Source organism: Polistes fuscatus, unplaced genomic scaffold (genome assembly GCF_010416935.1).
Source record: "Polistes fuscatus isolate 324 unplaced genomic scaffold, CU_Pfus_HIC Scaffold17, whole genome shotgun sequence".
In the NCBI taxonomy this organism is placed as follows: domain Eukaryota; kingdom Metazoa; phylum Arthropoda; class Insecta; order Hymenoptera; family Vespidae; genus Polistes; species Polistes fuscatus.
Genome location: NW_025113075.1, coordinates 837,497 through 856,137, shown reverse-complemented (window position 1 = coordinate 856,137; position 18,641 = coordinate 837,497). Strand labels below are relative to the sequence as shown.

General features: G+C 32.9%; 1 protein-coding gene across 1 annotated transcript in view; it reads left to right on the top strand.

Annotated features, from left to right (window-relative positions):
* Positions 1-1,860: 1,860 nt before the first annotated feature.
* LOC122515247 overlaps positions 1,861-18,641 on the top strand; it is a 49,259-nt gene continuing 32,478 nt past the window's right edge. Inside the window, exon 1 of the mRNA XM_043632524.1 lies at positions 1,861-3,456. Within this exon, the coding sequence (XP_043488459.1) occupies positions 2,919-3,456 (538 nt within the window). The 5' untranslated portion in view covers positions 1,861-2,918. The remainder of the gene's footprint in view (positions 3,457-18,641) is intronic.

Sequence of the window (18,641 nt, the reverse complement as noted above, 5' to 3'; positions counted from 1 at the left end):
TCATGCATAGGTATGATCCATTATTCTTCTACGAATAAATTCGTCTTGCTTTCGCTCGTCTACCACAATCTACAATACGATTCGAAATAAAATCATCAAAGTATTCACAGTTAATACCATAAAGAAGTTCGTGCCGATTTATTCGTAGACGAATTTGGTGTGCCAAGTTGATGGAATGATCCATCATCATTTTCAATTACAATTGTAAATTCGTGAAAATAATAAATAATACGTTATACGAAATATCAAATATAATTGAGATATATATTCTCTCGAAAAAGATTCGTATTTACCGTTGAACTTTTGAAAGTAATTTATTTGTCAGTATAGTTTATAGTTGTTTATAGAAAGATATGCAAATGAAATATTACGATTTAAAGAAAGTAAACGACATTGTGTCTCGTATTAGTGGTTAAGAATGATAGGAAAGAAAAAGACCTGTTCGATCACGCGTGAATATCATCTTCGTGAGAAAAATTGGCACGCATAAGCGATAAACGCTATCGTAATGTCGAGTACGATGTCCATTACAAAAAGTATGCATATATATATATGTATAATACGTGCACCGTATGTGTTTGTTTTCGTATGTTTAGCATGCTCCTCGTAATATCGTCATTCGTATAAATAAATAAACCGAGCTCTCGTACAGACATTATTTTTGATAGTTGTCTTTCTCCCTACTTATTCCCGTCCCCCTCCCACCCACCCTCCTCTCTTTTTTGCATAAGAAATTATCAACTTTTCGATTATTGCGGACGTAAATTAATTAGTCCGTTGGTAATGAGCAAACCGGAATAATAATCATAATACGAAAAAAAGTATACGAAGATAATACTAATGTAAGAACGAGATTGTAAATTAAACGTAATTATATAAATCATTCGTTTTAATGTTAATGCGATTTGATAATATGCGAGGAGGGTAAAATTTTATCGCTTCGATTTATTTTTTCATCATTTTAAATCGATAAATAAGATCATTCTTGAAGATTATAATAGGATCTAAGAAAATGAGACTACACGAATGTGTTATTCTCTGCATAATACATGCGTTTTGCATTACTTTAGTCGAATAATTTCGCAAGTAGAAACGATTTTGGCATTAGTCCAATAAATGAATAGGCCGGGCATCGTTCGATCCGAGTTTCTATTCCCTTTTTTATTATTTTTCTTCTCGAGAAAGAATAAATTCTTATAGGCAATTTCGTTTTTTAGTTGATATCAGATCTGATAGATCGGATAAAGTTAATGAAAATACGAGATCAAAATCGTCGAACTCTAATGGATTGAATTTAAATGACGCGTAACAATATTTTCCATTACATAATTGAACGATTGATTTTTTTCAACGATATTAAACTTTTTTTTGTTGAAAAGCTTTACGATATTCTTTTCTATCGATAAATAAATTAAATTATAAATAATAATAAACGAATGATATTTATTGAATTAGAGTTCGACCAATATTATGTGATATAGTATTAAGTTATCCCATAAATTCTTTCCGAAATTTTGCAAGTAAGTTTCTAAAATATTGTAAATAGGGCGTAATGAGGCTTCTTGAGTGATGGAAGAAGGTAATAGAGCAGAAAAACTTAATATTATAAACAATAATATATTTTGAGAAAATATTGAAAAATAAAATATATACGAATATATTCGTCAAAAAGTAATGACCAAAAATAGTAATAATAAATAATAAAAAATAATTAATAATGGAAAGAGAATTTCTAATGAAATTTCTAATGACCAAAAAAAAAAAGGAAAATAAATGTATAAAAATATCTTTGATTTGATCGGTCCCTGGTATACACACACACACATATATATATATATAGATATAGGTTTAGTATTAATTTGCACTCGCAAGTTTCCACGGCAACACGTATTACCGAGCCCCAGAGCGTAAGATACGCCCGTGGCGAAGCGAGGAGACTCTCGGGCGCCTGCGTATTGGAGTGACGTCATTGGCGAACCGGGCAGCCCATCGCCCGCCAGACATTCAGTCTCGTCTTAGCACTTCGAGAGGTCACAACTATATATCGCGCGGTTGCATTTTATTCTCTCTTCTCTCCTTCTTTATCTCTATCTTTATTTCATTTTTTCTCCCCATTTTGATCGGAGTCAACAAAAAAAAAAAAAAAAAAACGATATATATAAATATAATATTTAATATCAAACGTATTCGCGTTTAACGAGCTTTTTCTATCGCGTTTTTAATCGTGGTATCAATTAAAATTAACTACAACAACAACAACAAAAACAACAAGAAAATCAACAACGATCGATTACTCGAAGATCGCGATTTCGATCGTGGAAAGTGTTTAAAAAAAAAGAACAATATTTGAGAAAAAGTTTCGAAGAAGTAGTCGAGGGGGTGTATGAATATTTTTTCTTTACGGTTTCGTTTGAGTGTCGATAAATGAATATTTATCCAGGGGGAACTGAAAAATAGAAAAAGGTGATTCGTCTTTCGCGTAAATTTTGTTGTTTTCGAAGTTAAAGATTTGTACGGTATAGAAATAATCGAACGCGGATCGAGGTGGGATTGATCGAGAGAATGGGAAGAAGAAGAAGAAGAAGAATTCTAAGTGGAAAGAGGAGGAGGAAAATTGGAGGGGAGGAAGATCCTGCGTGTTAACTTTTATCTCCTAACGAAAAGATCGATTTATATAACACTACTGGTGGTGTCACACCGAGGTCTGTCCATCTCTCTGTCATACATACACGCGCACACATATACACACACGGTCACAGAGAAACATACATCACATATATGCGTTGGGTTCTCGTTAGATTGGTAAAAAAAAGTGTCGTGCGAGTTAGTTCGATATTTTCGTTGATAATTGTGTGAAATATTTGAAAGGAAGCGCTTACTATGCGCCCAGAGAGCACGTTTATTATTATTATGAGATAATGAGCTGCTCGGTAAAGATCTCGTCCGGGAAGAGTTGGAGCGGATCTCAGAGGAGGATCAGCTCGTTGGCGGAGGAGAATACCTGTCCTTCTCCGAACAACGGCGCTGTTCCAAGTTGCGCCCTCTCGCAGACCATTCAAACGACCAACAACGTATTGCTCGTATCCTCGCAGCAAACTACTAACTATAACAATACTAACGTTAATACATCGAATACCGGCAATTTGGAAAATATTACGAATATCAGCAACAATCCGAGTATCGTTGCATCGTCCAATACAACGACTGCAATTTCCGGAGGTGGTCCTCCCGTTGTTTATAATTCTACGGTGGCTTCTTCCAACATAGCTGGTGTTTTTGGTGCCGGTGGCTGCACCGCTGCTGCAGGCGGCATTCCTCAAAGGATCCCTACGCCACGCCCCGTAAAGTCGATTGCTTCGAAGAAAGGGGAAGACACGAGCAAGCTGCTCAAGTACATCGACGATAACGTCATCGGCAAGAACGGCACCTTCTTCGGACCGTTCGGCCGCAGGAAAGGTCAGTTATCGATATTTTTCTCTTTTTTTCCCTTTTTTTTCTCTTTTTTTTCTCTTTATTTTGCTCACAGCCTCGCGACAACTGCATTTACAGCTGCATTTACAACTGCATCTTACAAACGATTATTATTCCGCCTTTTTATCTAGTATATGTCGTATCGTCCGTTCGCACCAGACGCGTCAAACTCGTATTAACCATGGGATATCAAATTTATTTGAACGAAACTGTCCGCTTAACCGCAGACACCAACGACAAAAAAACTCTGCCAACCTCGAATGCAAGGGGGTTGTTATTTTTTTTCCCTTTTCTTTTTCTTTTTTTGTACAGTTCCTTAGGTCTTGGTCGAATGCATTTCAAATTTCGTAACTCTCATAAATTCGCGATTCGGTTTCTCGTGGTATCGCGTTTGTCGCAAATTTACAAGCTTTCGTGCAACCGCCATTTTCGATACTTTATTTGTCACGTAATTTTTCAATCGATTACCAACAAATGTATAACTTTGATCGTTCGAAAGTCCTTTAAATATCATTCTTCTCTTTTTTATGCTCTATTCCCCCCCTCGCCCCTTCCGGAAAATTTTTCAAGATGTTCGATCGATTTTTATCAAAAAAAAAAAAAAAAAAGGCAAAACAAAGTAAAACAACGTTTTTTCTTTTCTAATTATGTATAGTTACGATGTAGATATATACGAGACGCGATTTCCGTTCTAGCGAAAGCCACGTGCTCGTCGCAAAGTGAATTGCTAAAAGTGCTACTTACTCACGCATAACTATTAACGACCGCGAAACGTACTCACGCGTACAAATTCCTTCCATTAAATACTCCTAACTAGATTTACTCTCACGAAGATCGACGACGTTACTTTTCTTAGCTATGCTTAGCACGACTTACTTCCACCTCAATTCTAATCTATTTCGAATTGAAAACTTACTTCTTACTCTACCGATATATATGCGCCCACGTATACAGCATGATTCATTTATCTTTTTCGCATCTCTAATAACTTTTAAATTATGCGTCAAATAAAATGTCATTAAATGGAAAAATTGCGTAACTTTTTTAGAGTACAAAATTGGGAAACAAATTTTGTGTTAAGTATCAAATAAGATTCATTTTTTCAAAGTATCGAATAAGATAATTTTTCGATAGAAAACAAACCTATCATTTTGTTTTTATCGATAACTCATCCAACGTTGTTTTCTTTTTATGAAACAATTACATTATTATATTATACGTTTAATATCAAAGTTATTGGAGACATCGAAACGATGATGTGAGTCACCCTGTACGCGTGCATATCCTCCAACCGTAAAATGTTATCTATGTTGAAAAATAGTTTTTTATTATAGAGAGGAATAAAAAAGAAAAAGAAGAAATAGAATAATATATACAAGAGACAGGAAGTATCGCATATTGTATATAATATTAATGTTCGTGCGAGAATGGTCGTTTAATAAACTGGAACACCGAACGGAAAAGACAACGCGCAAGAGTAAAACTTTATTTCAACAGGAAGTTCGATCGTTGCGCTTTCGAACGATAGGATATATCAGTGTGTCATTATTTCAAAAGTCACTTTTCGTGCTAAAGATAAAGAAACTTGGGCAATGGTAGCTCACTGACACGAACCAATACTAATTTGTTCTGACCATGCCAACGATGAGTCGACAAGTGGAAATCTTCAAATTTATAATATTTCTTGTTTTTTTTTTTTTTCATTTTTTTCCTTCTTATTTCCTTTTCAAAACTCACGTGATTTTGTTAATACATTTTATACAAATGTCTTTTTCTTTTATTTTAATAATCTTTTCTTAACGATTGCAGAAAAAATTTACGATGAATATAATTACGCGAGTGTATGACAGACATTTATTGACTCGTTCCCAGGAATCATTACATTTCATTTTTCAAACGACCGTCCATTTTTAATAAACGTTTGTAATTTTCATTCTGTCATGAATTATCAAATAATCGGTTAGAAATATAATTGCCAGTAGTCAGTAGTAGTTCGCGATGGTAGAAATAATTCGAGTTATTTTGTAGATTAAAATTGACCATTTTCAAGGTTGTATTTTTTATTCAAATGCGTAAAAAGAAAGCCGACCGACCATTCGTAATATCAGTTACGATTTTTATCGTTGACAATTGAAAAAGAAATACACAAAAAATTATCAACTCGAACAATTTCTTATTTGCGAAAAAAGAAAGGTGAAAAAAAAAAAACGAACACATCCGCAGTAATAAAATGAAATAATGAAATACTTAATTGCGAGAGTTTAATCGGGAGATGTTACAAAAAAAAATAAACTGGATCATTCGATCAAACGATGGATCGATCGATCGAACGAACGAACGGTTAGAAAGAAAAAATTCATATTTAACCTCGTGGGTAACTCGCGTTGGACGAAAAGAGTTGAACAAAAATATTGTCGAGCGAGCCTGGCAGCTGTCCATAATGACTCATCGTCGAAAACGAGTGAAAGAAAGAGAGAGATTGAAAAATACGCACACCTATAAAAAAGTACTACGGTACACACCTAAAAATCGTGAACGCATATGCATCAGACACGGGGACACCTATAATAACAAGAATGAAACGCATACACGCGTAAAACCATATACGTTTATAATCAACGACACGTATAGATATTCGTAAAAAACATGAACCCTTATACACACACACACACACACAGATTATTTATTTATGATACGCGAAACAATAAGAAATACACGCGCATTGATTCGCGAAGAATATTTTCATCAATGATAAGAAATAACTTAAGGATCAATTCCTAGCATACTCGTAGGATACAATTACGTTTTATTCTTTATCTCATCAGTTTGTGCTCTTTCATTTGATCCTCGTAAGACGTCATTGTGATTTCATTTAAAAACGATGAGTGAGGAAAGTGAAAGAAAGAGAAGGAGTTTCTTTCTCGTTAGCAAGGGCAAGGTCGAGTAAAACATTATTAAATTTCTGTGGTCGTGATTAGAGATGCGTGGTCGTTGTATAGAGTTTGTGGTATGCACGTACACACACATACACACATATATATATAAATATAGTTAGTCACATGATCGTCATACAACTGACGCATCCAGCTTCGAAAGATATAGTAATCTATAAAGTGATACGCTATGGATACTTTATTCGCATTTCTTAACAACATTTTTATTACGAGATGACAATAAAATATATTCAACTCTTCTTTTTGTTTCTTCTTTTCTTTCGTCAATAATTTTTTACTTCTCGTTCAACCTGTTTTTTTATGTTTTCAATTAAACAACATTTTTGCCAGAGGAATTATTTTTTTTTGTTTTCCTCCTATAAATCAAATTAAGTATTCTATTTGTTTCTTTCATTTTTTTATTTGTTGTTGATCGAAAATAAAAGATACTCGTGATAATATCAACGTAATATTAATATTCTTGTGTAATCGTAACATTGAACGTAGTACCAAGACCGGTTTTTAAATGTCTAATTTGAAATTCGAAATATAAATTTAAGTGCTTTTCCTTATTGAAATTTTATTTGCGTGTATCTATAAAACATTTCATTTATTATTTCAAAGTGATCCTAATATCTCGATAAAATAAATAAAATAGCAACAAACGTAAGGTAGCGTGTTAACTTTGCATTATTTAGTTAAAAAGTAATAAAAATAGCACATCGAATAGTACAGGTGAATCACCCCGTGTGCACAATTGTGTGTATGTGTGTGTGTGTGTTTGTACGTGTGTTCCGATAAAAGCAGAAACACGCGAGTTTTACTAAGGATCCTTTTTTTTTTCTCCTTTTTTTTTACCGTGCTATTTCCGAGGGAAAAAATAAATATTGTTTAATAACGGGTGGCCCATAGAACAAACCCGTAAAGAAATGTGTTGAGCAGGACAGAAGTAGGTTAATGTTGCGTACTGTAACGAATTTAACTAGGTCACGCTCGTTCTCCGTGTGTTTCTATGCTCGTCGTATACACTGACGGGTAAAAGTTTCAAATCGTTTACGTAAAAATCGAATAAATCGAATCATTTTAGAAATGATGCATCGTATCGTTATTTTATCTAATTTCAACGCATTACCAAAGTCAAAACAAAATGGAGTAAGATGATATAATAAACGTAGATTTTTTATTTTTATTTTTTTTTATTATCTTCTTTTAGATTAGAAATAAAATTAGATAAAGTTCGTATCTACTTGAAAGATAAACAAATCACGATTCTTATCTTTTACCTTTTTATATAGCAAGGTTTCACGGGCGCGTTAATTGTGTATTTATTTTTTTATTGCAACTTGACATTGATGAGTAGATTAAGTTACATTTTTTGCTTTTTTTTTTCTTTTTTTTTCTTCTTTTATTTGTAAGAGAGAAAGAGAGAGATAAAATTGGATGCGGTATCGATATGTCGACCAAGGTCAATATTAATTGCTTCGAGATAATATTTCTGATGAAATTTAATAAGTTTCATTACAAAAACGAAAACACGAAACACGAGGCGTCGATTAAAAATAATCATTCGACGATTTGTAAATATTTGTTTGAAAGTAAAAACAAAGTAAATATATCTGTATATTCGTAATAAAGAATTTTTTATTCGAATAAAGTAATTAACGTCGAAATTTAAGTTTATTTTTTAAATAATTTCGTATAGTACGGTTGTGGGTGTAAAATTGTATGATCACCCGGTATATGAAAGAGTTAAAAGTGGATATTACGTGCATAGTACGTACAGAGAGACGACGACTTCCTGCATAATTTCTGCTCCGTGTCCTGCATTGTACACCGAAACAAAGAACCATATTCAAGTTGGCCGCGAATAGGCCCGGGGCTTCCATCGGAACACCAAGGCCCTTTTTTTCCTTTCTTTTCTTTTTTTTTTTACCTCTCCTCTTTTCATTCCTTCAAAAGTACGAAGGGTTGAGATATCTCGTTCGGTATTTGACCCTTCTCTCTCTCTCAATTCTTTATTTTTTGATTTTAAATCAAATTACCTGTCGCGAGTATTTCTATTCGATTTGTCGTTTATAAATTTGTCAAATAATTGAACAAATAAAGAAAGAGAAGGATAGCGGAGAAGGATAAAAATAAGATTATTATTACGCTTTAGGAAAAACGTGAAAGAGAGATGATCGTGAAAGAGAAGATGACGAGAAGGACCTTGAACGACGATTTCAAGATGTTAAACTCTCTCTTTCTTCCTTTCTTTTTCTTTTTTTCTTTCTTTCTTTCTTTCTTTCTTTTATCTAGGTGGATTCCTGCAGCGAGCATCGAATGATTAAACCGACGTAGATGATGGAATTTGTATCTCGCTAAGTGTTATGGGTGAATTAAAGCTTGGCAAACCGCTAATGCGTCTCGACGAATTGTAAACACGCATGGACGAAAATACATTTACGCGAATGCCAATAAAATTGAATCACGAAAAGAGACGCGAAACACGTCCAATTTATCGGACCGCTATACGAACGTCAGAGAAACAACGTGTTTGCAAACAGTTACCACTTTTATCAGATAAAGACTTACGATAAAGTTATCAACTTGGTTAGATCATCGTTATATAAAATGAGAAAACTTACGGAAAAAAGAAATACAATTCTTTTCATAGGAAATATTCTATCGATTAATGTTCGATTTCTTATCCATCGCGATTATCTTAGATGATAGATTTTAATTGATTTTCGTATCTCCCCGTTGTAATATTCCAATCTTTTATTGTTGTTTTTTTCTTTAGTTTTTCAGGTCAACGAGCCTTACTTCTGGAATTTTTTTTCCTCGATTAATAAGTGGAATTTTTTTTCGATTATATTTAGTCAACTTTTAGGAATACGAATATTCATTTTTATTGGCAAAGATGAAAGATTGCAAATAGATGAGAATTTTTGTTCGTAGTAAATTCGGAATAGTTAAGAATATTTAATTAGACTTTGCTAACATTGCACAGACCGTCGGTATTTAGTTTGTTCGTTCTAATATTGTCGGTTCGTTGATACGAGAAACGCACGGGTTAACGAACCCTGCTTTTAAGTTCCATTCGTTAAGCTCTCGCAAAAGCATCTAATGTTAAGTGATTTTCAACAGTGACGTCATCCTAACATACTTCCCAACTGAATATTTGCAGTTTAAAATGAACTTAGGCGTGATCGTAATTTGACTCGTTAATCCGATTTAATCAAACTCTTATCGGTATTTAATTACCTCTTTGTTTTCTAGTATTTGTTTTAATCTCCTTTGTAATAAACAAGCTCTAATTTCGTTCAAAAATTTTCTTATCAACGTGTATCCAAGAATTTTATTAGAATTTATTGGTGTACTACAGTTAGAATTACAATAAATAAAATGTACTTTTTTTCTAAATTACGTTAGAACGGAAGAAACTCATCGTTGAAATATTTTCATTATTTTTAATATCATGTAATTGGGATTTTAGAAATGTTCAAGTATCATATCGTTAGAAAAACAAAGCAGATTAAAATGAACAAACTTCAAAACAATATTTCATATTATACCAGTACGTATTTAATCTCGCGATCATATAACACGAAAATAAACGTTACCTTTTACAGGTTCTATTTCATTTTCGTGCCCCGGAACTCGAGCCTTACACGTTCTTATTTCGTCATCGTTATTTTGCGCGCTTAACAACCGTTGTACGTAATTCTCAGGAGTCCTCAAAGGTGCGGCACTTTTTAATATACTCACACACACACATACATACACACATACACGTGGACGGACGCGTAACCATAAAGAAATAGTTTGAATTCCTTCTGGAAAAGAAAAGTACAAAATAAGTACTGGCCAATTAAGTTAAAAGTTTCATCTTCGAGTAATCGAAAAATTCATTTCCGATATTCCATTCTTTCGTGAAGTATAATAAAAAGCAAAGTGGTACAAAATTGTAGAGGTAACATTTAACAACGAATTTTGTTCGTAAAGAATATCTTTCAATCTCCAATGGAATATATGATATAAAATAAAAACAATTTTTATCCACCTACGAAATGAAATAAAATAAGAAGGAAGAAATAATGATACTCTACAATTTGCGCGAGGGTGTATGCGTTTGCGAAGATATTCAACTTTTACCGTACACAAACAATTTAGAATTTAGAGCTCGAGTTCTCGGTAGATTTCAAAGTTTTACTTTGAAGTACTTAAGAGTTAGTATACTTTCCCGTATATCTTGCATCGTTAAGAATATTTGATTTTTCTTTTATTTACTTATCTTCTTTTGTAGTATAATCAAGTAAATATAACTTTGTTAAACATTTCATTTGTGCCATGTCAATTTTTTAATATCATATTAAAATTATTCCTCGACGTTTTAAAGAAAAAACCAATGGAATTACTGGAACCAATTAATTTGAAATAAAATATGTAAATAATAATATAATTGTTAAATTGTACTACATATGCGTAAATAAAATTGAAATGAAGTCACTTTTTAAATGGGGAAAATCTATCTTCGAAGATAGATCTAGGAAAAATAGGTGATTTATTATTTACGATAAAGAATAGCACACAAAGAGCAAAAGCCGAGTTAGACTTTCTCGCTAAAGGTAAACCTATTGAGGGCAGGTTGTTGTTGGAAAAAAGTGTGAGTAGCGTTCGCGAATAAGTATTCTTCCGGCAGTGACGTCAGTGCCGGTTGTAACAAGATTACGATCACTTCCAGCTAACAACACGATCTGATATGCCCGTTCTCCATCGTCAACCAACCACGTCGTTCCGCAAACTTCTTTTAACCAAATTATTTTTACCTTTTTTCTTTTTTTTTTTCTTTTTACTATTTTACAAATTAACCTTAGAACAATCGGAACGAATTTTCTTCTTTTTTTCCGCGTTCGATAATTAATTAACAAAAAATATATATATATATATATATATATATATATATATATTATAATTAATATATATATAATATAATATTATATTTAATAATATAATATTATATATAATAATATATATTATAATTAATATATATATATAATAATAATAATAATTATACATATATATATGTATATAATTTATCTTAAAACGAGTAGAATTTATTTTTCGTTCAAATTGGAATAAGTTTCTTTTTTTTATGTAAAATTAAAAAGAAGATTACGAGTGACATTGAAGAGACAACGCAGTAATGTACGAAGATACTTAATTGTTAACATTATTAAATACATCGTTATTCTTTCTCTTTCTCTCGACAAAAAAAAAAAGTAAAACGTGACCGAAAAACGCATCCTGAGAGAACCAAGATTGTATCCTTTAGTTTTTTCGCAATGACATCATGCCTATTTCAAGAGTCATGCTACTATCGAATATTTCTTATGATATACGACATGAAAGGAAGAAGAAGAAGAAGAAGAAGAAGAAGAAGAAGAAAGAGAATAATAATAATCCAATTTGAAGTGTGATTGATTCGATTAGAACAGTGTCTCTCATTTTAGGGGTTGTACACCCCCTGATCGAATTGATAGCAATTTTATTCTCCGTGGTTTTTAGCCAATTGAGAAGTGGAATGAATTTATCTTTGAAACTTCGGTGTGGGTGAATTTTCTCGTTGTAAAAGTAATATCATTTAGGATGTAGAATCTTAAGTTTGTAACGTTTGACGGTGGTAGTGGTGTATCCACTTTCACAAAAGGTAACATGGCTATCTTAATTTACGTCGAATATCTTTCCGTATCGCGTCACGATTCAATGAGAACGTTTTACAAGATAGGTGTTTCGATTTATCCGAGAGATACGATCGGACTCGTTGCAATAAGTTCCCGATTCGATCTTACAAGACGTATAAGAAGAACGGTGAAAACTACTTTTACATGGAAGATGGAAAGAAAGAAAGAAAGAGAGAGAGAGAGAGTAGAAAACATCGATAAATCTTTTTTTTTAACGGACTCTTCTCGATATATATATATTTTTTTTTTTAAATCGTAGATCCATTCGTCCGAATTTCGAAGGAACAAATTTCATCGTAATATCTTATCCCAAAATATTGAACATTCGTTAATACGTTTAGAAAGTTTTCGGTCAATTTGATTCGTAGCTTTAAAAAATAAAAAAAAAATCATTGAAATAAAATTGACGATAATCGGAAAGTTACGATCTTCCTTTGCCAACGTTCACGATCGTTATTTTCCTTCAAGTACGAGCAGATAAAAATGCATTCGGCGCGCGAACAACGATAACTTACGAACACACATAAGCAATACAAACACACGTATGCATACAATGCAAGAATTATTGAGTTTCGTCACGCACGAATCTAACGACTGCGACTACTATTGCGAAAGATAAAAGTTCAAAGATATGAAATAGAGAAAGAACAAAAATTTGTTAAATTAAACAATTGCTTACTTGAACGTATAATAATAATAATTAAAAAAATACAATATACCCCCCCGTATATATGCGATTTACTTTAGCAATGCAGTGCACGCGTTAACGAGATCGTAGAAAGAAAGAACTACCGTTCTTTCTGGAATCTGCATAAAATGTGACCTCGTACGAGGAAACGGAAGGTCGAAGGAACGTTAAGTAAGTAATAAAGTTTAAAACGTTATTGTTAAAGGTAAAAGTTCAATATTGTCGACTTTCTCGTTTATTATTCGAATAAAACACTCTGCTAAGAGACAATATGTTGCTCTGGGATGCGTGGACATAAAAAGTATATTATAAATGGCAAAGCTTCGTCATTATCGAGCAACAATTTTTATCTCGACGAATATAATAATAAAGAAACGAAATTAAGATAAGACTAAAATTACGAAAGAAACAAAATGTTAGAGAATTTTATGCGAGTAAATTTAATGAATCGTAAATAAAACAAAATAATGCACTCTATGTATACGACAAGAAAATTGTAACCCCGAAGTCATCGCTGCGCAGGTGCGCGGAAAAAATTACATAAAATAGATAAAAATACTAAAATCAGAAGGTTATAGACTTGAATTCTCTTTTTTAGGAATATTATTCTCGTTATAGACATGCGCTACGTACGGAAAGTAGTATAAACAAAACACTTAACGAAAAAACTTTAGCGGAGTACAATGACTCAGTCTAACGGTGGATTTCGAGGAAGACGGTACTCCGATCATATATTCCGAGCTTTTAGACAACTATAGACATTTCCTTCGATTAATTAATAATTATTTAAACTATATGAAACACTCTAATGTATTTTATTAATATTTGAGAAATTGTTTGAACTTTATTGAAAGAGAAAAAAGAAGAAAAAAAGGCAAATAAATGTAATATAAAAAGGAAACGAGGCCGACAACTTGTAAAGAAAAAGTAACGCGATGTAGACACGATAGAAGAACCTGAAACTTAACGAAATACCGTTAACCTGAGTCAAGCTAAAATTCAGGAGATGCACCTTGTCCTCGAGCGTTCCGGTTTCTCCTGTTAAGGACACACGATTGTGCTGCTCCTCCTCGAACCGTCGACTCGATATCGAGGACGAGTCGAAGAAAAGGACAAAAGAGGAACAACGAGAAGAAGAACTACCCGAAAGGCGAGGAAGCCATTTCTTTTTTTATTCGCGGCATCGGTGAGTCAGACGGTGATATTCTGCGAGACGCATAAAACCCAGTACGGTTAGGTTTAACAACATTTCACCAATAAGCCAGACTCCGACGTCATCGCGTTCGTACGTTTCCTTCTTTTTTCTTTTTTTACAGCTTGAATTAATTACTATATCAAAAATATGCTTTTAAACGTTAAACTGGGTCTTGTGCTTCTTGCGTTGAACAATTTAATCGGAGATTGAATTAATTTAAGTAATTCTGAAGTTTTCCTTTTTTTTTCTTTTCTTTGACGACGACGATAATTAAGGGCACTCATAGTTGCTGACAACTTTATATGGGTTATATGCAAAGGGTTTTATGTTTTTTTATCTTTGTTAGAAACTTTGTCAGAAATTTGTGTAGGATTGATATAAGTATGTGAAGATTTAAAGATACAATTTAAAATTATATATCTCTGCTAATTTTTTTACGAACATCGTATAATTTTTATCGATCTTAACAATTCGTCTAGACAAAAATTTGACATTATCGATAATTCGATACGAATAAACAAAACTTTGCATAAATTTCATATCTTATCTTTCATTCGATGGAAATATTAGAAGAAAATTTGTTATGAAGTTGATACAATATTTTTTTGTTCTCGTCGTTATCGTAAATTTGAATGATAGAAAACAATCAAAGATCATCGGAAGAATATCATTTTTATTTCTCAATGGTCAAGTAAACGAAGATTAGGGCAAAGTTGTCGCGATGATAATGATGATGATGATGATGATGATGACATCAATTCTTTTTTTTATTTATCTAACGTAACGGGAATGACCGTAAGTTATCATCAATCGTTAGGCAAAAGAAATGATCGTGCGATAGGTCTCGTACAATTTTATAGAAAAAATAATACAAAAATTATTAATCGAATTCATAGAAAAACGTATATTTAATCGGATAAAAAATGTAATATAATTCGAATCGTGTTTAAAAAATAAAATATACGTAATATACACTACAATTTTTTTTTCCAATAAAATGTAACACAAACGTGAACTTTTAATCATAGTTCTACTAATGTTCGCATGATATCAAAATAAAAAAAATATAATGATGGTTAACAAAGTGCACGGATTTATACGTCAACGTGATATATTTTTTTTACATATTAACAGAGACTTTGTATTTATACGATTTTGTTTCAACGTAAAAAAAAGAAGAAGGAAAGAAAGAAAAATTACATAGAATTAACGATTCATATAAATCAGAGGAAGAGTTAATTTTCTTTTTCAAATAAGGAATGACGTAAGGATGAATTTACTAATGAAGAGTGTGTGACATGTAAAAACAAAAAGAAAAGAATGATACGAACGAACGAACGTGAGAAATCGCAAATGAAAAGGTACTACTCCGTGTCATTGACGGCATAGAGAGCACAACCATATGCATTTATATATATAGGTACACGTAAGTGTATAAAAAGAAAAGAAGAAAACTTTTCCACGATAGGAAAAGTCCGCATTGCGCTCGAGTGTGACTGACGCACGGGAGACTTTTCTGTAATTGGCAACACCTCTCGTAGTTGTTGTTGTTGTCTCTTTTTGTTTTTTAAACACAAATAGACAAACTTGATTTTTTCGTACCATCAATTGAATATTACGTAATACATTCCGATATATCAAATTTCGAAATAATTGCCAACAAATGTCATTTATTTAGGATAAATATAATATGCACGATCATTTGTCTATTTAATATTTGAATTGAAACGTCGCATAATTTCATATGAAAATAGCAAATAAAAGTTTGAAAAATGAAATTCACGAGATCTTGAAGGTAACCCAGACTAAATGTAAATTAAAATTCGTGCCGTTCCATAAGGTCAATATCCATTTGCCGAGTTTTTTAATCACGTGGGTTAACCCAGAAGTTTGAATATCTCACGTAGAGACGTCCGAAGAAAACCGAAGGTGAATTTTCATAGTGTTTCTCGTGGATCGAATGGAATCGGCACGCACCGTTCGTCACGCTCGAACATTATGTAACGCCTTTACGCACACGTGAGCACAGACCGGAAATGGTGTGCACTAAACTATCCGTATATATATTCTTATTTCCGTTTTCTAACTCTCTTACTCTTTCACAATACATATTATTCTTTTACTTAATGTTTTTTTCTTTCCTCTCTTTCTTTTTCCTTTTTTTTCTTCGTTGCAATACGAATACACTCGAACACACCTGTAAAACATATATATATATACACGCACACACAGATATCTCTCTCAAAGATACGTAAAACATAGATAGAAACGTGTTAGAACTCTTAAAACAGTTATATCCCGCTTATCGTCGTTTGTTCTACGTCTCTTATTGAGAGAGTTTACTTCTAATAGTAAGCAAAGAATAATAATATGATCATTTGAAGTTACGACTAACGCGTTTCGACGTCCATTATCGTCTAGGTTTAAAACGTTTCTTTAAACTCTTTTCTATGTTTTTTTATTTCGTTTGTTATTTTTCTAACGCGCCGAACGGTTGACTTTTAATTCCGATACTTAACAGTAATTGGATTTTTATTTTTTTCCTTAGAGAAACATAGCCAGTTCTTTATTTTGTTTTTTTCGTTATCGTTCGGGGATAAAATTCGAGTCGAGGAAAAGAGAATTGATCGGGAGAAAATCAGGTCAAAATGATTTCTTTTGTAAGCGAAACGTTGGATTCCCCTTTCCTCTTAGTCGTGGGTGTCTGACATCCGATTCATGATGAGACTATTATTTATTCCCGAATTTGTGTGTACGTGTGTGTGTGTATATATATATATATATATATATACGCAAAATGAAACGCGGCGAATATACTCCATTCTTCCTTCCGTTTCTAAACGTCGATGACGTCATCTACCAACTCAAAATGGCCGAAGGGAACAAATTGGAGAGGCATTATTCGAACGTCTTGATCTATAAATAGATGACGCTGCCCGTTTCTCGGATAAAGATTTTCCCCACGCGTTGTTTGCGCGTAAAACGTTTGCTTTTAAAAATAGATTTTCGAACCGTGGCGCCGATTAAATTCTATTAGATCAAAATAATAATACATATTTATGTCCCCCACCCCTGACGCGAACTTCTTTTTTATTTTCGAAATGAAAAAAAATACTTCTAGCTACGAAATACTCGAATAAATTGTTCGATCGTTAAACCCATCTTTTTTCCATATCGATTATCTTCCTTAGAAAGCTGTATTTGTCTCTGACCCTACCTCTCTCTCTCGTCCCCTCATCCCGCCCCCCGGATCTTTCCATCTCTCTCTTTTTTATTTTTTTTTTTTTTTTTATACCACAGCGAAGAAAAGATTTCTAATGATAAATACGAGAACGTGAATCGTCGTCTTTCAATGCAACTTTCAATAAGATCTCTATTCTTCATATTCCTCGTACGCTTTGTAAAGCTTATGTTAGTTATCATCGTCTTCTCGAGTGTACTTATAGTAGTTTCTATCTATACGATTTTATTTAAGTAAGTGTACACACACATGGTATATCCGTACACATTATTTTCTTTAGAAAGCTTTGAATCAAAAAAAAAAAAGAAAAGAAATAGAAAAGAAATATGATAGAAAACGGGACAACGGTAAGGTATTTTTTCTTTTTCCATACCGTGAACTATTTTTATTCTTACGTTTTATACTCTTCGTCGTGTATCTGATTTTCCTTCATTTGCGTGAATTATATTTTTGATGGTGATTATTTCCGAATAATTAGGAAAGTACCTATCGGGAAAATGTTAAATATTGCATTATGGGGTATTTTTTGTTGTCTACGTTATGCCGTAACACACGCGTCCAAGCTTGAATCTCATTTTACGAGAAGCAGCGAGGTTTGTTCGAGCGTACCAAGGCGGCGACGCGTCTCAAGGTCGTGGTATCGACCCAAAGCCAGGGGTGACTGGGTATTTCTCTCTCTTTCTCTCTCCCTTTTTTCCTCACCAACACATACACGTTATTTCTTTCTCTCTTTCTCACTTATTTTCGACCTCCTCTCGCACGAGTCACTCATCTCTCAACGGTATACTCCGTTTTATCTCTTGTTTCTTTGCTATACTCTTTAACAAAGTATATATATGTTTCAACACACCCTAATTTTTATCCTACCTTTCATTCTTCCTCCTTGCATCCTTCGATTCGCATCCTTCAAAGGTCATTCCGATCGAAACTTTTTTTCCTTTTTTTTTAATATAACGCACCGTCATTTTTTTCGTTCAGAATTTTGTTCAAAGGTAAATCGTTCGAGGTTCGTTTAAACAAATGTTCTTCTCTTTTTTAATTCCTAAAATTATTATCTATTAGTTGAAGGTTTATTAAGAGAAAAATAATTTCAAACCACGACTCGTTGTTTTCTTTTTTTTTTTTTTTGCGAACGAAAATTTTACTCAAATATTTGTTAATTTCTCTTAGTTTTGACAGAAGTATTCTCTTCGACAGAACGTTTATGCAAAACTAATATAAATGTATTCGGGATACAGTCGTTGACCGGAGACGACCGAACAGGTGCTATAAATCAGTGGAATTAAATTGAAAATAAAACATGTCACGGTCGACCCAATTTTCGAAGAGACTAAAATACATTTTATTCTAAGATTTGCTATCCTTCGAATTAAATGATCGTAATATT